Raw genomic sequence first — 27,311 nt, 5'->3', positions numbered from 1 at the left:
ACTAGACACCTATTACCCCTAGGTTCCTTTGATTGATGTAATTTGGGTATGTACTATATAGAAACTGAGATTGTCCATTATTTTGAAATACAATGAATGAAAGCTCATCTTAAGAAAAAAATAAACAAGTTCTTGATTCAAGTGACCGATAAAAAGTATCCATTCTCTTAAGACGAACAAACAGTTGAACAGGACAAGACCGCAGAAAACCAGTATTCCATTTGCATTTTGTGTTAAGGCTGTGTCGTATTTTAGATTTATTCTTTCATAGAAAATTTTATTTATAGAATTGATATGGATTAAGTCTGACCAAGGTTCCTGTTATGTCACGTTCTGTATCATATTTTTGATATGGTGCCAGCAGGTACTATTACCATAGGCGCTTGTTTCATACAGGAGGTCTATTAACTATACACAATAACGGTATAACATAGTTAGTAGACCTCCTGTATGAAACAAGCACCTGTGACTTTTACCTGTTTACGTTGGATGCAAATCTTTTTGGCTTTTCAATAGGAGTGTTTGTAAGAAGAATTTTTTTTCATTCTAGGCCTAGTAAATAAATATCGTTTTACCATGGAAATGTGATACTATGAACAGTGAAGAAAATCCACTGCATGAACATCATGCATCTTGGCGCATACAGTCACAAGAGTTGGCAATTTTATCCATAAAACAATGTAAATACTAACCCGTAAGCTTCGCGAGTGGTTTATGTGCACTGAATGTGTTGTATGTTATATAATATTTTATAAATTGCAATCTACTTTCAACCTCCGCCCCCCCCCCCCCCCAAAAAAAAATCCAATAGGTTTTAGAGGTATGAGTATAAAGATAATGAAAAGAAAACCTGCAACTCCTGTATTTGAAAGCATTATATACTGGCGTGTGACAAGTTCTCGCCAAGTACCATTTCTCGGCAGTGCATTGTTATGTCATTTTTTGTATATAATTTTATGTGTTCAGTTGATAAAATGACGTCACAATGCACTGGCGAGAAATCGTACTTGGCAAGAACTGGTCTCACGCCAGTATGGATAATAAGTTTATACATCAGCACTTGCAAATGCTTTTTTGTTTATTTGTTGAGAAAACGTTTTCAGAAACTATATTGTTGAGTTTACTCATTGAAAATATGCTTGAATATTATGAATAAAAACTTTTTTCATAAAGCCAAGGTCTCTAAGTTTATGTATACTCAAAAATAAAAAATTAAAATCCTTAAAATTGATGCCCAAAAATATTTGTTGAAATAAATATTAAAGTGATGATAGTTATGAATTTACAAGATACCTGACAGTGTATAATAAATCATTGCTATCTATTTTAATCAGGTAGACAGGGATTATATCACAATGCATTTAACAAGGCTAAAAAGTTGAGACAGAGGTTGAGGGACAATAAACATTGAGAATGCCAGGAAAGGTCAAAGTTCGAGTGCTTGCTGGGCGGGGCCTGCCTGTCATGGACCGATCTACGGATCTTACGGATGCCTATGTTGAAGTATGATCTGTTTCTTTGCTTAAACTTTGAATATCAGCTGCAGTATGGTAACCATTGGTAGTTAAATACTTTATAATTCTTCAATTCTCCATACTTTTGTCTGTTTTTTATAATAATTATTATAGATATATTTTGTATTATTATAGTTTTTTTTACCTTATAGGACATAATCTTTTGTTTGGAACTTTTCTTTTTAATCTGTGTATTTATTAATGCCTTCTTAGCTCTTAATTAGAATAAAATTATCTTATCTGAATTACTGTAGTTCTGAAGTCTTGTTAATGATTGACTCAATCTTCACTCTTGTTTTGCAATCTAAATTAAAAGAATTGGTAACTGATTAAAATTGTTTGTAAGGTTAATGGACTTGACAAGTATATTACAAAAAATGATAATTTCCTTTAAGGTGCGCTTTGGGACAGATGTGTTCAAAACTGACATTTGCAAGAAGTCTTTGAATCCTCAGTGGAACTCAGAGTGGTTCAAGTTTGAGGTAATGTCTATAACTGTTTAAAGACAGGCTAATATAATACATGTAAATCAAACCTTAGTAATGTGTTATCTTGCTTTTTCTTTTGTTTTGCAGGTAGAGGATGAGAGTTTACAAGATGAGCCTTTGGAACTGAGGTAATCTGGACAGGGTTGTTGTCTTACTTGAGTTGTAGACACGTTTTTATTTTGGAAAGGTGTATTGAATGATGTCTATAATTATCTGTGGTTTGTTTGTCAGAGTGTATCGCTTGTACATGTATTACATTGGCCACGAAAGGTATCGCTTGTACATGTATTACATTGACCTCTGAATGTATTGCCTGTACATGTATTACATTGACCACTGAATGTATCAATGTACATGTATTACATTGACCACTGAATGTATCGCTTGTACATGTATTACATTGACCACTGAATGTATCACTTGTACATGTATTACATTGGCCACTGAATGTATCGCTTGTACATGTATTACATTGACCACTGAATGTATCACTTGTACATGTATTACATTGGCCACTGAATGTATCGCTTGTACATGTATTACATTGACCACTGAGTGTATCGCTTGTACATGTATTACATTGACCACTGAATGTACTGCCTGTACATGTATTACATTGACCACTGAATGTATCGCTTGTACATGTATTACATTGACAACTGAATGTATCGCTTGTACATGTATTACATTGACCATTGAATGTATCACTTGTACATGTATTACATTTGCCACTGAGTGTATCACTTGTAAATGTATTACATTGACCACTGAGTGTATCACTTGTACATGTATTACATTGGTCACCGAATGTATCACTTGTACATTATTACATTGGCCACCAAATGTATAACTTGTACATTTATTACATTGGAAACTGAATATATCACTTGTACATGTATTACATTGGAAACTGAATGTATCGCTTGTACATGTGTAACATTGACCACTGAGTGTATTGCTTGTACATGTATTACATTGACCACTGAGTGTATCACTTGTACATGTATTACATTGGTCACCGAATGTATCACTTGTACATTATTACATTGGCCACCAAATGTATAACTTGTACATTTATTACATTGGAAACTGAATATATCACTTGTACATGTATTACATTGGAAACTGAATATATCACTTGTACGGCATCTAAAATAAGAACTGAGCACTTATGCAAGTTAATTGTGTTTACTTTGTTTTAGGGTTCTGGACCATGACACATACAGTGCAAATGATGCAATAGGAAAAATTTACGTTGACCTTAATCCGTTACTGACCAAAGATCCCCTCAAGGTCATTAGTGGCTGGTTCCCAATCTATGACACAATGCATGGTATGTTTATAACCTGAGGCACTGGCAGTGACTGCCAACTGATATTATGAGAGTTCAGTCCAGTGTTATGAACAACTTTTTTACAGATTTGAATGCATATTTTTCGAATCTTCAAATGATAATTTGAAACATATTATATACTGGATATTCCTGATTAAACACAAGGCATTATTATCTGCACAAAATTTTAGAAGCACCTCTTATAAAAGTCTTAATTTTTGCAAAAAACTTTAGCACATGGGATTTCATGTTCTCGCAACATGAAACAGAACGGCAGAATCTCAGGATTTTAAACTCATGTAAAATAAGGAATCTTCAGTAATTTGATATTAGAATAAAGTCAATTTGTTTCAATTTTGTTCTTGTCAAATGTGAGTAAGCTATGACTATAATCTTAGATAATTATTTTTAAAGTCCTCTGTGAATTTTGTACTTTCTTGGCAAAATATGCAGTATCCAGCTTATGCGCAGATGATGACCACTAACTCATTAAAAAAAATGTTTCCTGTCAATATTCATTATAAACTTAAAGTAATTCTCTCCTAGGGAAGACCACCTGATATATAAGTCTTTCTTTGTGAACATTTTTCATTTTTTTTTGTATTTATTTCCTGGAATTACATGTATTATGGATAAACAAGACGTAATTGAATTAATCTGAAGTGTTGACAGCATAAGGCATGATTAGGGGGATTTTCTTTTCCTAGGCATACGTGGAGAACTTAATATCATCGTGAAAGTGGACCTATTCTCTGATGTGAATAAGTTCAGACAGTCGTCTTGTGGAATCCAGTTTTTTAGCAGTGAGTGTTACTTTATGCAATGAGTATTTCATATATCCATGAGTATGATGATCTTTCAAAGTACATATGTATACGATACTACCCAAAAAGAAAAATTACTTGTTAAAACAAATTTAATGTCACACATAGCAACAAAGTACTTAAACATTTGATCCTCATGAAAGCACTTTTTTCAAATCCCCTATTTGTTTACTGATGTCTTTGTTGGACAATTTTATAGGAAGCATGTACAGTCAAAGCAGTCAGATTGTGAACATCAATCTGAAGTTCACAGTAAAAATTATGAAGGCTTTCATTAGAAATGATTCAACAACTCTTGAATGTTTCAGCTGCTGAGGTTCCATCTGGATATCGGATGCAGGTCATCAATGGATTTGTGGAGGAACTTGTGGTAAATGATGATCCGGAGTATCAATGGATTGACAAGATCCGCACACCTCGCGCATCCAATGAAGCTCGGCAGAGACTCTTCTCCAAATTATCAGGTGTGTGTTCAGGCATATCTACTGTGTGTCTATATACACCTGTTTGCTGTGGTATCAGCATTATTTACTTAACACCAGTTTTCCTGAATTTGTTGTTGGGTCTATTAAATAAATATTGTTCTTGCAGTACCACCATTTTCAATTTTTTAGGGTCATAAATGGTAAATATCATACCTAATCCTTTAAATTTTCTCGAATTGATTGACCTTAAGTATTGATATTACCCAAGTTTATAAGTAGTATTATTATTATTAATACTTAAGGACACATGAGACGTTCCTTTAATCTTATATTGCTTTTCTTGATTCAGAAAGATCACTCATTATTTATTTGCATTTAAACCTGTTTATGCCCAAAAATTCAGGGTACATTACCAGGCTATGTTTGATGAAAGAATACTTTAGATTTTCCACATGATAGCATGCAAAATGCAATTGAGTGCTTATAAATAAAATCATAGTATATGATATATATTTTCCATTGTAACTATTTATCTAAAAAGAAAAATATCATATGGAGCTATGTAGTGGAAATCTTCACATTGCTGAGATAGGGAAATTTTTAAACAATAATGGAACATAAGTTGCATCTGACCTAAATATATAATTGAGGGAAAATAAAATATTTGTACTGATACAAAAGTAAATTTTGTTCATTTACAGTAATACTATGTTTAGCTCACAGGCTCTTGTTTCAAACAGGAGGTCTATTAACAATACACAATATAGTTAAAAGACCTCCTGTATGAAACAAGTGCCTGTGGTGTAGCTTCATTGACCTTAATTTTAATGGACAAGCCTCAAAATCATTTGATCATGTATCATATTTTATACATGTACATGTTTCTGAACTCTGTGTTTTTTTCATGTTATATTATCAAGGTGAACTCCAGAGAAAAATTGGTGTGAAAGTGTCAGAGTTAGGAGGGAATGCTGTCATAGGGTATGGGCAAGCATGTATTCTAAATATTATAATGATTATGGTGTATGTAAATACAACAGGTACATGTATATATGAATATTTTTACTGTGAAGGAAAAATCAGATAAAGAAAAGCTAGGCTTAAAGAAGGTATGGTTAATATCATGAAGTAATAGTATATGATCATGTGGAGATAAAATAAAATAGTGCAAAAGTAGGATGTAATCAGATAGGGATAGAATAAAATTGTGTAGAGATGGGATATATTCATACAGTGTAGAGGTAGGATGTAATCATGTAGAGATAGGATAAAATTGTGTAGAGATAGGATATAATCATATAGGGATAGGATAAAATAGTGTGGAGATAGGATATATTCATACAGTGTAGAGGTAGGATGTAATCATGTAGAGATAGGATAAAATTGTGTAGAGATAGGATATAATCATATAGGAATATGATAAAATAGTGTAGAGATAGGATATAATCATAAAGGGATAGGATAAAATAGTGTAGAAGTAGGATGTAATCATGTAGAGATAGGATAAAATTGTGTAGAGATAAGATATAATCATTTAGGGATAGGATAAAATAGTGTAAAGATAGGATAGAATTATATAGGGATAGGATAAAATAGTGTAGAGATAGGATACAATCATATAGAGATAGGATAAATAGTGTAGAGATAGGATACTATCATGTAGGGATAGGATAAAATAGTGTAGAGATAAGATATAATCATGTAGGGATAGGATGAAATAGTGTAGAGATAGGATATAATCATGTAGGGATAGGATAAAATAGTGTAGAGATAAGATATAATCATGGAAAGATATTAATTATGCAAACATGAAGCAATATGATATAATTATATATGTCCATCTAGAAGTAAGATAAAATCATAAAATAATTGAATTGAACCAGTCTTATTAGATATATGGTAGAATTGTGTAGTAAAGTATACTTTTTATTTTTATCCTTCTACACTCTTGCAAATGGTTTCATCCTGTCTTTAATTCACCCAGACACAATTGTACTAAAGAGAGATAATATGAAAAATTTGAATTTGCTCAGTTTTGAACTTGCCCGCTTACAGCGAAAGGGGCGAAAATAAAACGGGGGCAAATATTTCCCTGTATACAGTATCTTTGACATAATGTAGCAAGTGCTTTATGTTGCAATGACTTTTTCAGTTCATGTTTTATTTCAAAAATAAAGTACGAGTCTTCATGAATGCTGCAGAATAACCTCTGAGGTCAGGTAATGTTGTCTTGGAAGATAAAAGTTGGAGCGTTATCCAAGGTTCTTATATTTCAAACAACATTTAGAGACAGATGAGGTAACCCTGAAACATTCAAAATACCAAGAACTTTATTTCTATTCTACTAACAGCTAAGATATTTCACTGATTGATTTTCCTAAAGAAAGACAAAATAGGTCATTTAGACTGCAGTTTTGTGTATCCCCAAAGGTTTTGTTAATACATGTATACGTATTGATCACAAGCTACAGATTAGACTGACATGCAGAGGACATATCAATTTGCTGGATATTAAATACACTTCTCCTATTTATAAAATTTATTTCAATCATATGTCTTTAAATTTTAAAGCTAATTTAATACGATTATTGAATAAGTGCTATTCTTTCTTTATTTCATATAAGAACACACTGTGTAAATCTGCTAGGATGGGCCTTGGAACAACTACATTTAGCTCATTGAAATAAACATTTGAGGCAATACATCTCATTTTGACTGGAACAAAGATGTGAAATTGACATAGTTTTTAAACTTTATAAGTTTGTAGTATACCTTTACGATCAGTGCCAAAAAAATAATTATGTATTCTGATCTTATAATTTACTGATGAAGTGTGTGGTATATTGGAGAATAATGTTCTTGGCCTCCCTAATCTTTGCAATAAATGTAGTAGAATTTTATGTATGTTACAATAGCTACAGCATGAATTATTTGTATTACTGTGCATTGAAATATATATGCTGAATGTATAACTTGTATTACATTGGCTACAGAATGTATTATTTGTATTACATCAATTACTTAAATGTAATCTTTGCAGTTACTGCCAATGCTTCGACCTGGAGGGGGAGTCAGGTATAGTGGCGCGAGGGATAGGGACTGGCGTCACCTTGGTGCGACCTTCACAAATGATGCCCCCCTCCCCACTGGGCGTCTCTCCTCAGTTCAAAGAGTAAATTGTTTTCTTCTTTACTGTATTATGTCAAATGTTATGGATTTTTTTATTTTTGGTTCAAATATTTTATTATATGACAGCTGTTTGTTGATTTTACTTTTTTTTTCATTTTGAAAGATAAAGAATGATTCTCAATACATTGTTTCTACAGCAATGGAAGCTAGATGTTTGGTAGAGAGAAAGTATTAATATCATAACAGTAAAATATTGCACAAAAAATATCTTTTCTGAAACTTCTACAGAAAATATCTTTTTCTGAAACTTCTGAAGCATTTTTTAAAATTTTATCAATTTTGTTTTTTCTTGCCACATTTTTATCATTAGTAGATCTATTTTAAAAAATCCAATATAGTTGTTTTCACACAGAAGTTTGAGGTAATGAACTACAAATGTGTGACCAAAGTTTTCACTGGAACATGGTACTGGGTTTGTGTGATCATTTGATTGTAATTGACAGAAGACAAAACTATTGCCTGACAATTGGTTGCACGGAGACAGCTAACATATCAATTTTGATAAATATATCAATTAGATAGTTTTAAGAAGGACTGGATGTTCTTGGCCATTTTTAGGCTATATTTTCCTTCTTTAGGTAAAGAGCTCTGCAGAATGATTTAAGGAAATGTTTAAACTTAATTTAAGCTTAAACATTTGGATTTTTTCTTTACTAAATGTCAGGTTGAATTTTCTAAATAAATATGGTATCCTAACTTTGAGATCTGACACAGAAAAATCAGCAACTGTGATTGGATAAAATTAATCCAATAAGGAAACATGATTGGGGCGGATCCAGGATTTGAAGTTAGAGGGGCGCCAGTTTTAGGCAGGGGTCTGGGGGCTGTCTTTAGGCCCCCAGTGGGTCCAAGGCAAAGCTCTGGTGGGGGTCCAGGGGGCGAAGCCCCTTGAAGCTCCTTGATTTTGGAGATTTTGTAGGGAAAAAATGAAGTCTTCAAATTTTGTCTTTTGTGATATTTCTTCTTGTGAGTATACCGGTACTTAAAAGTCAAATGATTGTTTACAATTTTTGAAAGTTACTAGATTTTTGAGCCAGTCCTTTGATATCGCAGTAGTTAAATCATTTGATCAAAAAATCTATCAATGCGGAAATATTTCCAGAAACTAATGTTATTGTGAGTTTCCTCTATTTAATATATACCTCAGTGATGTTCAGCATGTCTCTGTTTACTATGTCTAAAAATATCCCGACGTCAAATGTCAATTTCAGCACGTGCTACTATACGTAAACAGAAATACGCGATACCATAGAACCTGCGATATGATAGGAATCAAGTATAAGACCTGCAGTCACTGCCTTGTAGAAATATAAAAAATATTTCCTTTTATTCTTATGGGGATCCAGGGAGTGAATCCCCTTAAAGCTTCTGGATTCTAAAGATTTTGTAGGGCAAAATTGATGTTTTCATATTTAGAATTTTGTGATATTTCTTCTCCTGATTATACTTGAAAGTAATAAAATTATTTATAAGTTTGAAAGTTTGTATATTGTAATCCCATCAAAGACATCTGCCTTGCAAAAATATAAGAAACATTTCCTTTTATTTGTTTTTCTTATGAATGGCTGTAAATTAATCAGTTTTCAAATATTTAGTTCAATGGGACAATGTTTAAAAAAATAATGTTTAAAAAAAAAAAATGATGATGCCAGCTTGTATCATACTAAGCACGAAAGGGTCTTTAAAAACACTAGCTAGTATAACCAATCACTGAAAGGTGGGTGACTGGTCACATTTGAACCCACCACTTTAAATATTTGTATGGATTTTTTTTTTTTAAGTATCATGAAAACATTTTCTTCATATAGTTTGTTTCAAGTTTGCATACAAATGAAGAAAGAAATAGTGATACATACAAAATTATTACAAATTTCAAGGGAATTTTCATGGATAACTGTCTCACTTGCAGTTCTTTATCTTTGATTACTTATTACCATGATTAATCCTATCACCAGCATACTAAAAATAGATTCCACATGGAATTTAGACATGAGTTTCACTTTCATCCTTAATTTGGTTTCCATTTTGTGTGAGCCAATTTTAATTTTACAGGTTTGTGGGGATGTAATTTTGTGTAATCTCTTACACATATAGAAGAAAAATTGACTTTTTCACCCCTATTCATGAATTTGTGGAAGACGTTCATTCGTGGGTGAAGGGTACCCACAAATTCCACGAAAATTGAGCCACCATGAAATCTAATGATTATACAGTATTCTCTGAAAAAAAAATCAAAATGTTGTCAATTTAGCCTTGTGCAGTGATGCGATTAAAATGCTCCTAATTGTGTGAAAAGCTTAATTTGCTGCCACTTTTGATGTTGTCTAAATCAGTCAAACATTGTGACTATTTCAATTGATCCCAGTTTGTATGCACTGGAGAAGGGTTAAAAAAAAAAAACATTAACTGTGGTCAGATGTATTGTATATGAAACACTAAAAGCATTTCTGCAACTTTTTGGGGTTTTCATAGCTTTTAAAAAAAAATCTTGCATGACTAATTCATCGTGAAGGACTAGTATATAAGTCTATACTGATTGGTTTGTCTGTGTGTGTAAAGTTAGTGGAGAGTAATAAACAGATAGATATTCTGTTTGTTTGCAGAGCTTACCATTGATGTGTACCAGTCAGATGTTTTATTTATTACTCCATTTCACACAATTTTTCATTTTTCTTATGTAACAGTTATTGTTCATCTCTAATGACTCCAAGCTCCCTTTACTGATGTTTATTTTATTTTTCGATTTAACGGCTCTGAGCTTATACGTAGGTCATTCAAAATTCTCTTTTCACATTCTAAATTGTTCAATTAGATACAGCAGATGTTTTATTAGCATATTGAATAACAACTTTTTAACCTTATAATTTTTTTTAGAATTACTTCAGTTCAGTAAATAATAGATGCATCATGACTTTGTGATTTTTTTTAGGCTAAAGGGAGCTAGACACAATTAGAGAGTAAAATATTGATTTATGAGAGTTCAATGTTACAGATGCTATAAAATCTTGAAAAATCAGCATAAAGTGACAAAAACTTGTGCTTTGAGATATCTACCTAATTCAATTCAGATCTTAAAATTTCAATGCATTATGATAAATATATCTATAGGTAATACATTTTGTAGAGGGTGAAGCAAGGATAGTTATTTTTTATTTGTGGTTCATTAAATAAATATAAATAACAGCTTTTTTTACTGAGGTGTGGGACACCTGCAAATTATGATGCATTATATTATTCTCTTTTGAAATAGCTCTGAAATTACATGTATCTGTTTTCATTTCATACTGTTGATGCTAACTTGGTAATGTAATATGTTGAAGTATCAGCTTTTAATCTGCAATTCAGAAAGTTCCAAACCTGCTGGGGAATTTACAGTTTTTACCTTTAAATGTACAATTTGAAAATTATTTCTGTGTACCATAATGTAATTTTATCAGCTTAAAAATCCTTAGGTGCCCCACACCACATTAACTCTTATGTGTTGCATGTATGTGTTGTGTTAGAGCATGTCGTATTAGTAGTGAGTGCTGTTTCCTTTCTCTCTTTTTCAGTATGAGGCATGCTGTGAACTCACTAAACTACTTCAATCATCACCAAACACCACCTAGTTTTGGTCCTTCACTGACTTCTCGCTCACATCATCACTTAACAATGACCCCTCCCCACACTCCAGTCAGGAAATCCGTCTCCATATCCCCGCCCCCCTCTGCCCCTCCTATTGTTTCTAGCAGCCAATCAGCATTCAGTTTTCCTTTCAGTTCCCCCCTTCCTGAGGAATCGGCTACACCCTCCTCCCCACCCTCCCAGATCATAAGGTGTGCCACGTCACCTGTCAAGGTCGTTTCTCCCCATACACAGGTGCGAAGGTCATCCGACTCAGACGTCAGTAATATAACCCCACCGAAAGGTAGGTCACACCATAACACTGTAAACATATTAAATTTGGCTGTGAACTCTGTAGTGTTTTTGGCAGAATGCGGCTTCTGCTAAATCAAGTACCGGAACTTTGTCAAATGCACATGTATCTGTCTCTTAGAAATATCATTGTGCTTAGAACTACACTTTACATGTACCTGTATGTTGATAAATAGGTACAATCAGAAATGTGTTAAATCAAATCCATGCTAACCTGTTAGAAAATCATTTTCCATCTTGCAAGATATGATACATTTACAGTACATGAAAAGCAATGATAATACTGTTTGTACATGCTCTCATTTCTTACTGTACCAGAGTTACGATTATTTCCAGGAAGCAGTCTAACAGAGAGCAGTGGGAGCGGTAGTGGTTTAGGAAGTGGTGGAAAAGCGGTGACCAAACTCTCGGCACAGCAACCCAGCATAGAGCTGATGGTGAGGCATCTCCTCATGTACAGGAAATTACTCTTACTGTAAATTCCTAATTAAACGCAGGGAATAAATTTTTTTTTGTAAAATTGTAAGAGGCACCTCTTGCAAATTATAGAATATTGCAGTTATTTTTCTGTCAGTTGTAAACTACGGTAATACTAAATTAAGATAAAAATTTTGGGGTTCACAATTAATATACATGTATTCTCATTATTTGTTACAAAATGACAGAATTAAGTAAAGTAAGGAATCTTCAGTATGTACGGAGAGCTTAAGTTTTCAACTCAGCAGTTCTCAATGTACTGAATAAAATTTCAGGCAATTGTTTATACAAGACAAAACAAAATATACATTGAGGGGTTGTTTCAAAATGTATATGCGTATTTTGATAGATAATTTTGATACATGCTCAGGTGTAACCAATTTTTTTTATTCATGATTCTTTGTGAATGAAAATTTATGCCAGATTATTTATATTAAAATGTTTCTATACAAAACTATTTGTGATTTTAGGAGTATCCATTCTTCACTATGACATCATTTCCTGTGGGTTTCATAATTCACCTTGGGGGTGTTGTGTCGGCTAAGTCTGTCAAACTTCTTGACAAGATTCACAACCCAGGTATGTCAGATTTTTACTGGCTTTACGGCAAGCAGTGAAGTCAAATGTCAAGAACATGATTTCCACTCAGTCTGAGAAATTTTAGGACTGTTCAGTGTTATACAGTCACAATTAAATTTAGTTTGATAAATATCTCCATACTGTATGATCTTATTCATACGATCATCCCCAAAAAAACTGAAGAAATAAAAATGGTGAATCATAACCCAGGTGTATAGGAACACAGCCTTTGTGGACAAATTGAAATAAAACTCAAATTCAATTTTCTTTAATGAACAGAGGAGCCAGAGACTCGAGATGCTTGGTGGACTGAGATAAGGACCGAGATACGAACTCACTGTCGAACCATGGGATGCCATGCTGTGCTGGGATATACAGAGCACACCACCATTTGGTAATGATTTATCACGGAAACAACACCATCTGGTTTAATCTCATTGTAAATGGACCCCTGTATTGTACAGTATTTAAAGCAGCCATTGTATATGGTATACAGTACAGTATTTAGAGCAGACATTGTAAATGAATTACAATTTTATACAGTATTTAAAGCAGCCATTGTATATGGTATACAGTAAAGTATTAAGAGCAGCCATTGTAAATGAATTACAATTTTATACAATATTTAAAGCAGACATTTTAGATGAATTACAGTATTGTACAGTATTTAAAGCAGTCATTGTAAATGATTTACAATAATGTACAGTATTTAAAGCAGTCATTGTAAATGATTTACAATAATGTACAGTATTTAAAGCAGTCATTGTAAATGAATTACAATATTGTACAGTATCTAAAGCAGCCATTGTATATGGTATACAGTACAAAGAAGACATTGTAGATGAATTACAATATTGTACAGTATGAAAGCATACATCGTAAACAGAGAAGGGAAAAGCGTGATTTAAATTTTGCTCTGAAGTCTTAACACATAGAAAAAGTGTCATGATCTATATTGCATTGAGTTAGAAAAAACTCTCAAAGAAATAATTTCATATTGCATGTGTGCATCCTTAGCAGCAGTTGGTTGAACAGTATTGTGCTTTTTTACTACAGAACCATTGTTATGTCAGGTCTTAAGTTTTCATTCTAGTGTGGAATTTTTGCAGCGACGAAATCATTGTGCTGTGTGCAACAGGCACTGCTGCCAGGGTCAATGTGACCTATGACCCGGCTTCATCCACACGTATCCCCCCGCCCGCCCCAGCTGTTGTGCAGGAAAAACTTCCAACTGAGAAAGAACGAGACAAGAAGCTGTATGTGGATGTTAATCTGGCCAATTCTGCTGCTCAGGGCTCGCTCCACGCCCTGTATGATCACAGGTCAGTCACATTGTCAGTCATAGGGGGGGGGGGGGGGGGGGTGAGGGAGGTTTACTTTAAGTTTAAATTTTACTCTTACATGTATCATGGTCCATGAGAGACAATTTATGTGTTGTGAAGCTAAAAGAATTTTCATTAGAGAATAAAAATAACTTAATAACGTGAATATCTCAAATTTAACATTTAGCAGGATTTTGCAATATTTTCTAGTTTGACTGTTACAATAGAATACATGTAATTGTATTGACTTAGTTCATAGTAACGGAGAACGGAGAAGTAAGAGATATTATCGTCACCCACCTCAGTAAAATAGAATGCAATGAGAGAGAGAGAGAGAGAGAGAGAGAGAGAGAGAGAGAGATGTGGCAGGAGAGAGAGAGAGATGTGGCAGGAGAGAGAGAGAGAGAGGGGAGGAGAGAGGAGAGGAGAGAGGGACCAAAAACATTTTTGTACAGTAACTGATGATAATCTTCTGTTACAGTTCTGATGATGGAGCCCCATTTTACAACTGTCTTTTGTGCCATGTTCCTTACAAACCTAATTCTGCTCCATTCCCTGTCAATCTGTCAGTCTGTGCTATCTGCAGGTATGCCCAAATCAGTAGAGATTATACCTTTCATTTTGAAACTACTTCATGCATGAAAACTATGCAACTATTTGGTATGGTTTTTTTTTTAAATTTATACTTTTAACAACATTCTGTTTTTGAAAATTCAAAAAATTCAACTTCTTTTACATCTTAAGATGAACAATGACTAATTAAAATTTTGACTTTATCTTTTTGCAGGAAGCGAAAGGTGCCTGATGTTTTGTTTACAACCATAGATCCTCCACAGGAAATACAAACCCACGGCAAAGGCGCATTTATACAAGCCAGGTCAGTCATCAGTATGCACTGACTCAGCTCATCATAACATTTAATTGTAGGATTATCAAGAGTGCTGTTATACTTTGATATTTTGTCTTCACAGAGTTTGTCGACCAAAACCAAAAAGCAAAGGCGGGGAATCAAACGCAAAGGAGATCAGTGATGTATGATCATGTTGTTTTCCTTATTTTAATACATGTATGTAATTAAATAGAATCATGTCCTCAAAAAATAATTTTAATTTTTGCAATGTGGTAGAACTGTGAATGATTATACTTAGATGAACGTGGAGTCAAAGTACAAAGCCCATTTAAAGCTATGATTTAAATTTCGCAATATGATACTAATAATCTTAAAGTTATTTACCATTCTAATATGTAAAGAACATTTCATTTAGTTCATTCTAATTATTTGATTCTTGCATTATTTCAGTGTCTTCCTTTCCTAGAATATGAACTTCATAGTCAGCTGATGAACAAACTAAAGGTACTATAATTGTATAGCAGGTTATAATAACTTTTATGAAATGGAGTTTGATGATTTCAGAACCAAAATGAGGTGTTATGTTCATTTTGGCACTTATAATGTAAGCAGCTGATATATTTTCCAAGCACTTGCCTAAAATGGACATTCTAGCACTGAAACAACATAATTATTATTAACTGATCTCAAGTTACTTTGATTTTTAATTTATTTTTAATGATTTTATATATTTGTTTTTCAATTTGTTGGCTAGTGATCTGACAAAATGATCTGACATTTCATGATCAGCATTTTACCAGTACATGTTTGTAGTTAATAAAAAATGTTTTTGTAGAAGTTTTGCATGTACAGTACATGTAATTGTAATTGAACATCAAACAGAAGGAAAAGTTTTGACAAATTGTAAACATAAACTCAGCAGCCAATAACATCATTTATTAGCATCACTTCAAATAAAACTGTGACTGTTACAGTTGTTCGGCATGAATGGGTTGTACGGCCTCAAGATGCAGATCACGGTCGGGGAATCTCTGCTGGTGGGCGTGGCTGTAAGTTTCTGTTCTGTTTTCACAAATTACATGTTGTTTAGTGTGAATATCATAAAATCTATGTACTGACCACCAGAACAACAGCAAGTTGATTGTCCCCTTAGAGCGCAACTACGGTATTTCTAGAGGCGGATCCAAAGAAAATAGTTGCTGACTTGTTGTACTGAAGTCTTTTGTCATTAGATGAATAATCCATATTTTTGACTTATTGTAGTTCATATACTTTTGTAGCTGGATGAATAATCTGTATTTTTGACTTGTTGTAGTGTAGTAACATACAGTGTATCACTATCATGTGTTTAGTAAGATACTGTATATCCGGTAATTTTGGCAATGATCTAATTTAAATCGCAAATTATTGAATATGCAGAAATAGTATTCTGTTTTATTTTTCATAAGAAACGTTTTATATTACAAAAAATGACTGATGCAAATTAAAATGCTACACATTTTCCCCATTTTTGCAAATTTTGTGACGTGCAAAAACCCCCAGATATACGTTAAATTGGTACAGTATTTTTCTCCTTACAGACTGCTACTGCTGTGTTCATTGCAGCCCTGCCGATCCCCCCAATTCCCAGGGTGTCGGGCCAGGTATTATCTCTTTGTAGAACCTTGACCTTCATTTAAATGTATGTCCATCATGAACCCCAGGTCTCCCATTGGACAGTTTGTTTTTATCAACCACCAAGATTTCTTCATTTTTTCATTTGAATTATGCCCTTTAAAAGTTTATATACTGGAAACTTCCCCATCACCACTCCTCTCTAGCTTTTATCCTTTTGTATCCATTAAAAAGTTTAAAAAATTGATTTGATTATGTGTATTTGTAATTGTAGCTAGAGAGAAAACAGCAGATATGACATCCTCATTATTATATTCATACTCTGTATTCAATCAAATGACAAGTTGTTCTCTAAATTTCATTATTACCTAGGCAACCACGGAGGAGGAGAATAACCGATTACTGGAAATACAGAAAAGGATTTCCGAAAGAGTTATGAAAAATCGAGAGAAGAATGACCTACTGCACATTGTACGTACACTTGTATACTCGGCTCTTTTGTTTGGTGTTAATGACACTGGTTACCAAAAGATACGCATGTATTTTTTATTTCTTTGTTTATTGATATTTTCTAGTACTGGTATACATGGTACATGTAGTGATGTGCATGTATGACCATATATATACTTACAATAATCTTGTATAAAATTTGCATCTTTAAAGACAACGTATACTGTGGTTTCATTTTTTTTTTTGTTGAGCATAAAAATCTATGGATTTTATTGTGTATCATATCCAGAAAAATGAAATTTTCAACAAACTAAGAATTATGACAACTATTTGGTATATTTAAATGAGCACTACAAGTACATGTATTTTAACAGTTCTGAAATCCTTTTAAAAGTGTATTATACAATATCCATGAAAATTGATGCCAACAAATATTTATAATGAAAGCACAGTTTTTTACTGGGTTTTCCAACGGAAAAATCCGGTTAATGAAATGGTGAAAATGGCGGGCGGCTGCCAAAAGGGTACCCTCATTGTACGGATACCTCCTCCTACAGTTTTCAAGATAGGAAGTTGTTCTTTTGCAGATCAATTGTACATATATCAGAGGTGTGCATATTGCTAGGATTTTGATTTTTTATAATTTATAAAAAAGAACACCAGTTTTTGAACTTAGTCATTTTTTGGCGAAATATTGCATATAGGGCACCCTCATTGTACGAATAACTCCTCCTACAGTTTTCAAGATAGGAAGTTGTTCATTTGCAGATTAACTGTACATAAGTTAGAGGTGTGCATATTGCTAGGATTTTGAATTCTAGTTATTTATGAAAAAAAAACAGCTTTTGAACTTAGTCACTTTTTGGCAAAATATTGCATATGGGTGCTCCATTACTCTGGATACGGTAGGTAGTGTTTATTAATTCAGGGTTGACATGGATTATGGATACAGTTCACATAAAAGAAAAACCGGTTAGCTGTCACATTGACAGCTTTTCGTCACATTGACAGCTTTTCGTCACATTGACAGCTTTTCACTTGTTACTTATTGTATTCTAAATTTTCAGTGATTTTGCTTTGATAAAAGTTTTCATTTGAAGGACACGGGTCAAGCGAGTCCGCGTAGCATCGTGACAGATGACAGCGATGACGACGCGTCAGATCTGGACTTGTCGTCGGGGAACAAAGAAACGTTTGTTATTGAGGTCAGTATTTGAGTTATAATAATTTACAGTAAGAAGCTATAGATAGGAGGAATGTAAATTGAATGAGTTCATCAGTAGTTGGATAATGAATTGATAATTACAGCATATATACTACAGTTAAACACACTGATGATGAAGTGCCAGGGACGGGCAATTTTGCTTCGTTATGAGTGTAATTTGTTATATCTGTCAAGTTTACAACATACATGTATAATAAAATCACAGCAAATGAAAATCACTTTGCTGTAAGCGTCAAATTATTATAAGGATGTTTGCTATAACCGTGTTTTACTTTAGATAGATAGTCATAGAACCGTACACTGAATTACTGAGATTATGTCATTAGTAGCTGTCATATATATTAAAGATATCATATTTGTTATGTATTATTGCCTTCCTTATATTAAAATCTCTTTTAAAAAAATCTAAATCTAATGCAATTTTGCAGTTACATTTGTTAACATTGTCAACTTTGAATTCATGAATAGTTACATAGTTACATATGGATTAAAAAATTCAACAAGTGTTAATTTCTTTATATTCATAAAACTGTAAATACTATGATATGATGGTTTTGTAACAGGTGGATGATGCTAATGATGAGAACATCGTTGCTTTGCTCCGGGAATCCCAGCTCCCCGAGGGATTCACAATGCTAAACACCCACAAAATCCCGGGATCTACCTCACTGGCTGCCAATCTCCAGGTCAGCATTTATATGCACAAACAAATAAATTCTCATTCCAAATAATTAGAAAATAAAATGTGGCAGGCAAATATGTTATTATTGTTTTCATTGCAAAATTATTGCAAGATTTTCAAAGGGATTTACGCAAATCAAATTTTTTATTCCCTTTCTCTAAATATGAATAAGATTAATCAATATTTAGCTTAGAATCCTGGTTTGATGAACAAGTTGGCTGTGCTCCATCAGCAGTGTTGCTATGCTACTATTTTTATTAGTTTACAACTATATAATGCTTATTTGATATTTACTATTATAAATTGCTTTTAAATTTATCTTTGATGAATCAAATATTACAGTGCAAAGATTGTAAATCCAAATCAGTCAAACGGTATGTCAAATGATCATGATCATGATCTAGTATTGCTAATTATAAAGCACAAAATCTCACTTACCGTAGGCCAAAATAAAATTGTTTGTTTGGAATTGCCTCCCACTTCATTGAAATACATGTACCTTCTGCTGATAAAATTTTATTAGCAAAAAATAAAGAACTCCCTCCCTATTGGGTCTGGAGACCCCCAGGCAGCAAAATTCCAAGCAAACATTTTTTTTAAAGATGGCGGTATAGATTACAATGTGAAGTTTAACAACAAAACTCCCTTATAGACTATTATATTAGTGCACAGTTTTCATTTTACGTGAAGATGTTGATTACCCATGTACATTGCATATCAAATAAATCCGCAAAAATTGCAAAAAAATGGTTTATAAATGTTTTACCCTGAATTGCAAACTCATTTTTTTTTTATTTGAATGTTTCATTTATTGTATTTGTTTTATTGGTTACAGATGTTTACGCAGGTGTGGAGGCAGGAGTACTTCCCTACATCTAGAAGTAGCTTCATGGATATCTTTGAGAATCTAGTCAAGGTGGGTGAGGCAGGGTTTATGTTGCTCATCAACAGCACAAAACTTATCTTGTCGAATGTCCATATTTACATACTGTAGATTCCTTATTTTACACGAGTACTTAATTCCGCGATTCAACGGTTTTCCATCAAATCGCGAGAACATAAAAATTGAGAATGCCAAAATTTTATAATAGTTTCATGTAGTTAACATATGTCAGAAAATTAAAAGCACGATTTTGAAATTTGCTAGACGGGCTTCTCGCTATTTTACGCGAATATTAATTCCTTGGTTTAATTAGGAATTTACAGGATACGATTTAGGATGTAGGGTTTTTTTTTTCCTTGCATTATAACATGTACCAGTACATGAACTACAATTATAAGGGATTACTGCACTTGTAATATAGGTGTTTGTATGTGGTGTGTGGATGTTTTCTTTTTGTATTATTTCTTGAACATGATAATATTTGATTGAAATTTTAAAAATATGGAATCTTGACCCCAAATTATGAGTTTGCTAATCAGTTGATGGAGAAGATTGAGCTAAAATTTGTGCACTAATCTATGTATGTATTCCAGTTGTAGTATTTGATTTAGTGTTATTATTAATAAATGTTTGAAATAAAGATATAATGTATGCAAATAAACAATTCCTAAAGTATCTAAGCAATATGAGATCAATAAGAAGTCAAAATTAGCATTCCTGCCAAATACCGGACTGTAAAAGCAATTATTTATGCTAATGGTTAAGTACACATTTTTTATAATCAAACAATACGCGTGGGTATTAATTATGCATTTTTGTTATTTTCTACTCTAAAATTTGATTTTTTAAACCATAAACACAGGGTTATTTTACATGGTCATATGAAATGATTTTTAACACTATGATTTTCTTTCATGAATATAAAGCTTGGTATAAACAAATGTTAAAATACATGATGTAAGATTTTTTTGCCTTTGCATTACTGAGAAATAACCGTGAAAACTGAGCACCTGAAAAAATTCTTGCCCGCTTATCGTTCTTGATTTTGTGGATTTATGACGTCACAAAGACCCACCGATGTAAACAATGCATTCAAACTAGTGTAATTTTACAGTAGTTTATCGATTAAATTTTAGTAATTTTTGCATATATGAACGTGTCTTTCTTTTCAAATGAGATCATTTGATTTCGTAGTAGCCTACAGATGACTTAGTTTTAATTGGTCGTTAATGAATAAATCTAAAATCAGCTTCTCACAAAAGTAAAATCATGATGAAGATCCCGTACTGGAGTGGAAATTTAACGAAAGAAATGCTCCATCATTAACAGATGATTAATGAATTATCCTTATCCTTTTGAAATAGAAACATCATTTTCTTCTTCGGTACGTATAATGATTGAGCTACATTTAAAGGGAATTAAAGCATTTAAATTGTTTGATTTATTTTGTCACATAAAAAAGTACATTGTATATAAGACAGGCCAATGAAAATGTTTAAGGCATTGTGTACATAGTTTGTATTTAAGAGCTGCTATAAAATGCCGCAAAATTATTCTTAAATTTTATTTCGAAATAATATAAATTTCTGACTTATTGATATATACATGTAGCAATATCTTTAGAAAATACTTTGTGTATATGTGTATTAACGTTTTATTAAATTAGATCGCGGAAATATGGCATTTAAGGATTTAGAAATGTATCGGTAAAATAAATCGGTTGTTTGATAAAAATAGTTGTGAACGAATGTGAAGATAATCAACAGATTTTATTAAGAACAAGCATCAATAATGATAAAAAAAAACGAAAGAAAACATTGCGGAAGAAAGTGAGATAAAAGGGAGCTGTGAGTAAACACCGCACATACACGTTTTAAAATCAAAACACTGCACATTCAAGTACACGTTTCAAAAACAAAACATTTGAAGAAATTTCTCTTAGACTAAAAATAATTAAATGGTAACATATTTGTGAATTTAAGAGTGAAACAAACAATATCATCGTGAAGCGAATGAGGCACAATGAGGCCTACAAGTTGTTTAGAAAAAAAATCTTAATGAATTGCATGAACGTGCAAATGGGAAAAAACGATCAGACTTATTTTTGAATTTGTCAATTTCATTAAAAAGATCAAAATAAAACATATAAATATGCTTATATTAAAATTAAATTATACTTGCATGTGAATCTATGAAGCAAATCATTTATTCTCCCTGCAGTCTCGAAACTGAATATCATTATGTACAGGCTTTAACATGTAAATAAAAACGCACACGATTTCATTTCTTGAGAGAAAAAATACTGACGTGGTTGATTATTGTATAATTATGCAAGTTTTTATATAAAATAGTATTTTTTTTTCTTTTAAAATGCTGCAAAATGACATGGATATTTGTATTCACAACATAGCTTTATAAGGCGATTGGGTCTTACTGACGTTATAAGCAAGGGAGGTAAGCCACGTAAGTCAATGTTCCTTTTCCCGATTAAGTAATTTTGATCGACTGTGGCGCTCACATTTTGCATAAAATATCCAAAAAACAATGTCAGTCTTATTAAATAGGCACTTATGAACCCATTCCCGTATATAACTCAATATGGTCAGGATATCGTTTCATATGACCTTTAAGCTTACTGTATATTTCCCCCATGCATAAATACCATAACCACTTTTACAGTAACACTCATCATGCATGTGGTACTTTATTGTAAGTTAGGATACCAATACCAGTAGATGCCTCCATTTTATTTACACCATGTTGTCTTGTATATGAAGCGCTTTTGGGTAATTACAGAAAATCTGCTACAAGTTACGACGGATGTCCCCTTGCTGCCTGTGTGGTATTGACTTTGGTGTAGAAATTCCAGAGGAAAAAGAAATACAGGTAAGTAATTACTACATGTAATTGCCAAAGCTGTTAATATTGTATGTCCAAATATTAATAAGAGTATGCGCAGGATGTAAATTTTTTTATGCATGCATGATGCACCACTTAAGCTGCTCTCAATATACAGTTGAACTTCGATATCTTAAACACTGGTATCTTGAATACCATGGATATGTCAAAGTGATTTGTCAGTCCCAACTACATATTTTTTAAGTATTTATTCTCGATATCTTGAATACTTGGATATCTCGAAGTTTTTTAAACAGTCCCATCTAGTTCGAGATAACAAAGTTTAACTGTACCGGTATATTGTGTACTGTGATACTAATCATCCCTCACCCATAATTTAATAACATTTTCTTCCCGTTTTAAGCCAGATTTTTCAAAACACAAAATAATATTTTGTTAAGACTTGTCATACCTTATAAGGACAGTGAGAAAATATGAAACAAGTGCCCTCACTTCTGGGATGAGGCTGGTAAAGAAAGTTCTAGAATATGTTTTGTCTCCCTCTAGATAACTCTGACAGGGGTGTGCTGCTCTACAGAAAATGTACCAGACTCAGTGTTTGAACTTCACTCAACCAACAAAGGAAATCTACTCAAAACAGGTATAATATTGACCGGTAGTCTCCTGCCGGAAAAAATTACTTTTATATGACGTGGTACATTGATGACGCAAATTTCAATTTCAAAGGATTTTATTGATGATAGCATTGTTTTCATTGGGTATTTTCTGGAAAAGTTCCAATTTATACCACTGATTCAGAAGTATTTGCCATGGAATTTGCTGGTAACTTATTTTTGGTCAAGTCAAAAATATAGAGTTGATTCAAATGTCAAGGTCACTGATAGCGTTCAGAGGTCAAATTTGTTCAGTGATACTTTGTCACAGTCAGGTTCACACTATTATTCTATTCTATTCTAACAGTACAAGGTGTCACTAACAGCAACAACAGTGGGACCAATGAGGGTGATGACATGATGTTCACCATGGAGGAGTATGCATCAGAGGGATCAGTGGGCAATCTAACCGGGCAAGTCAAAGGTGAGAAACAGATCAGTGGGTAATCTACCTGGCAAGTTAAAGGTGAGAAACAGATCAGTTGGCAATCTAACCGAGCAAGTCAAAGTTGAGAAGCAGATCAATGGGCAATCTAACCGGGCAAGTCAAAGGTGAGTAACAGATCAATGGGCAATCTAACCAAGCAAGTCAAAGTTGAGAAGCAGATCAATGGGCAATCTAACTTGGCAAGTCAAAGGTGAGTAACAGATAAGTGGGCAATCTAACCAAGCAAGTCAAAGTTGAGAAGCAGAAAAATGGGCAATCTAACTGGGCAAGTCAAAGGTGAGTAACAGATAAGTGGGCAATCTAACCGGGCAAGTCAAAGTTGAGAAGCAGATCAATGGGCAATCTAACCTGGCACATCAAAGGTGAGTAACAGATAAGTGGCCAATCTAACCAGGCAAGTCAAAGGTGAGAAGCAGATCAGTGGGCAATCTAACTGGGCAAGTCAAAGGTGTGTAACATATCAGTAGGTCAAAGGTGAGAAACAGATCAGTGGGTTAGAGGTATGTTAGAAACACATCAGTAGGTCAGAGGTGAGAAACAGATCAGTCGGTCAGATGTGAGTTAGAGTTAGACCACTGGGTCAAAGATGAGATAGATATTTAACAATTTGGAATCTATTGCAGCATGCCGAAGGTAAGGAGGACAGGAATTGTATGCTACAGCACATCCATTTTCACTTTTCTAGCCTATTTTCGATGTGTAAAAGTGGGCCTAAGTTTAAAGGTTAAGTTTTCTAAGTATCATTGCCCAGAGCCTGAAGTAGGTATAAGCACACTCATTAAGTTTGCTTGAATATACATGTAGACACATTTAAAAATTGAAAAATATAAACACTTTTATGTACATGTACTAGATCTTAGGAAGATTTTGAATTTGAAAGACTAAATGAGGAAAATGCTATAAAAAAGAAAATTATGGCAAATTTTTCTTTATATTCTTATAGGTTTATTTTATGTGTTTATTTTAGCTCCACTGCTACGCCAGACCAAAGTTGAGACAACTGGGACCAAAATGGAGGGAAACACACGTAGATCTCTGGAGCATGTGCACGTACATGTAAGTGTGAGATAATCACCTGTATTGGGAGTGAACAGAAAGAATTCATGTACCTGTATATTAAAGAGAGGATGGCTGTGTGCATTGAAACATGTACTGTACCTGCCATATGTTGATAATATAGTGGTCTTGGAAAGGAGTAGTCTACTTTGCTGGCTGCCTTTGTATTAAAGTTGGTACCCCTGTGATTTTGAGAGAAACCTTGTTCTTTCATTCATAGAACATCCACAAGCTGAAGAGTTGGGTGGAGCTGACACCACTGCATTACATACCAGGATTCAAGATTGAGAGATACCTCGGCAACTACAACTTCTTCTTCATTCGAGAATCCACTTCATTACGAGAGGTAAAATAATTGTAAACTGCACATGGTTTGACCATTATTTGGGCTGAAGTATTAAAGGAGAATGATACCATAGAGGATAAAATAAAAGTCTATTGCATTGAATCAAATACTAAACACAATAAGGTCCATCAATAATGTTTTGTTTTGAGGTATTTCCTTATCAGGTCAAATGTACATGTAATCACATTCATTTGTCAGTGTTAGTATTGTAGCATATTGATCAATGAGAAGAGAAATAACTTATACTTTTAAATTTCAAGTTAAAGGGTTTTCCCACTTGAAAATCTTTCAACAATGGAAAAAACCCTGCCTGCTGCATCATATTGAAATTTTGGGTCTGGAAAACTAAATGTATGTTTTTGACCCAAGTCATGAAGTACTGAATTAAAAGGATTTGTTTCTTGATGCAGGTTGGAGGCCAAGGAGGGTTCATGCAGATGTTTGTTGCTGAGGTGATGGCTAATGTCAGAGCCAATGTGGCGTCTTTGGGAGGCAACGGGTTGGTCTCCTACCGCATGAACCAGTGTGTTCTGATGTGTAACCCCCACAAAAACCAGGTCAGTAACCACATCATCCCTGCTGGCTCTTCCAAATACGCTAAACCAACTTTTATGAACCTAATGGTCAAGAATAAATCTCACCATGAGCAAGTCTGAAGATGTCTCTCATATCTTAAAAACTGGCCATGAACCATTTAATTACCAACTACTGGTGATTGTGAAATAAGTATCTAGCAAATAAAAGTTGGTTTTCAGTACATGTGCATGTGTAAAATTTTCCACTACATTTGTAAATGCTATGAATAAGTAGAATGCTGGTCCAGTCAGGTGCAAACATTTCTAATTGTGGAATTTTTTTTTATAACTGTAAGGTTACAAAAGGACTTGTAAATATATTTTCAAATTGTGTGCATTCTGAAAACCAATAAGGCTACTTGCTGCATTGCATGAGCAAATAATTATAAGGGGAAGTGTCATAGGTCAAGTGTATATTAAGGCTTTGATTGAAAACATTATTTCACATACTCCAGGCTTTCACCCATTCTTTTTGATTAATTTATAAATAATAAAGATAAAATTAAAATGACAAACAATTAAATGTGTTTCTTTGTTTAGTTTTGTGGGTTTTACCTGTGCACATTTATAAATTATGGTCTACTAAATAAGCTGCCTAATTTATGTTTTTTTCTAGCAATGTTGCATTTGTTATCTGACATAATAAACACAGCAAAGCACCTTATCTTTTTAATACACTTGTCATATATCTATATTTCAAATATACTTACATTTCAAAGTATAACACTTTAAATATTTGGTATCAGCAACTCTGCTCAAAATGCATTTTTACCAAAGCAAAGGAGCAAATATAATCCAGCCATCAATTTTCGTACAAATTTATGTTCAATGCATCTTAGAATCGTGTTAATTTTACAGTAGAGTATTACCTCCTTGTGGCTATGATTTAATTTCCGCTTCTATCTTACAGAGTCAGTGTTTGATCAACGTGAGTGGTGACGCAGTGGTGGTGGCTCCTGAGGAATCGTTCCCCATTGTGGTGGAACCTCTACGTAAAAACAGCGACTCGCCGGTCACGTGATCACTGTACATGTGTGTGATCATGAATTTTCTGCCATGGCATTACTTTAGCCAGTATTAATATCACTGCTTCTCAAGGGTTGGAACATGTATCAATATAGGTTAAAAGGACTAGGATATTGTCACATTTTACATTCTGTATGCTTTTATTTACCCAAGATAGTTCATGTATATGCATTTCTAAATCTGGTGCAATTTTATATGTATGTTCAGGATTTGGGTACTCTTAATTTTTCAGTATTCCAAAAGCGTCTAGTCAATACTGCAACAATATGCATGGTATATGGTAAGGGTTCACACAAGTCAAATCAACAAGATGCTACCTGTTTCACTAAATTCTGTATGAAGTTACCCAAAGTATTTTATCTTGCAGTATGTAGTGTATTTTTCTACATGCAGGACACACTGTGACACATGCAAATAAAGAGAAACTTAAAGTCACTGATGTTTTGTGATTCTTTCTCAAGGATGTCCACAGAACTTTACAATGTTTTCTCCTCTTGAAACAAATGGGATTGCCCTAATTATTGAATTTATTGCGTTTTCAACTTGACCTGTATTCATTTTTTTGTCTTTTTGGAGTT

The 27,311-nt window shown here is 33.4% G+C and overlaps 1 protein-coding gene across 2 annotated transcripts; it reads left to right on the top strand.

The window, feature by feature from the left end:
- LOC128184247 (C2 domain-containing protein 5-like) lies at positions 1-27,168 on the top strand. Of its 2 annotated transcripts, XM_052853666.1 has the most exons (31): positions 1-46; positions 1,335-1,503; positions 1,910-1,996; positions 2,090-2,130; positions 3,205-3,335; positions 4,043-4,138; positions 4,468-4,623; positions 5,505-5,565; positions 7,625-7,756; positions 11,325-11,680; positions 12,025-12,125; positions 12,636-12,744; positions 13,024-13,138; positions 13,854-14,066; positions 14,548-14,652; positions 14,854-14,943; positions 15,038-15,098; positions 15,367-15,420; positions 15,891-15,965; positions 16,497-16,559; positions 16,903-17,001; positions 18,081-18,185; positions 18,769-18,891; positions 19,723-19,803; positions 22,567-22,656; positions 23,176-23,269; positions 23,590-23,706; positions 24,698-24,786; positions 25,007-25,132; positions 25,543-25,689; positions 26,618-27,168. In XM_052853666.1, exons 2-31 carry the CDS (start codon positions 1,414-1,416, stop codon positions 26,726-26,728), a joined length of 3,318 nt encoding a protein of 1,105 aa, XP_052709626.1. In that variant the 5' UTR covers positions 1-46; positions 1,335-1,413; the 3' UTR covers positions 26,729-27,168. The 2 variants fall into 2 exon arrangements, with proteins under 2 accessions (XP_052709626.1, XP_052709627.1); XM_052853667.1 differs by lacking the exon at positions 1-46 and having other exon boundaries at positions 11,532-11,680.
- Positions 27,169-27,311: the final 143 nt, after the last annotated feature.

This window comes from Crassostrea angulata, chromosome 5 (assembly GCF_025612915.1).
Source record: "Crassostrea angulata isolate pt1a10 chromosome 5, ASM2561291v2, whole genome shotgun sequence".
NCBI classification, from domain to species: Eukaryota; Metazoa; Mollusca; class Bivalvia; order Ostreida; family Ostreidae; genus Magallana; species Magallana angulata.
The sequence above is the reverse complement of the archived record's forward strand: the minus strand, read 5'-3'. Positions and strand labels throughout refer to the sequence as shown.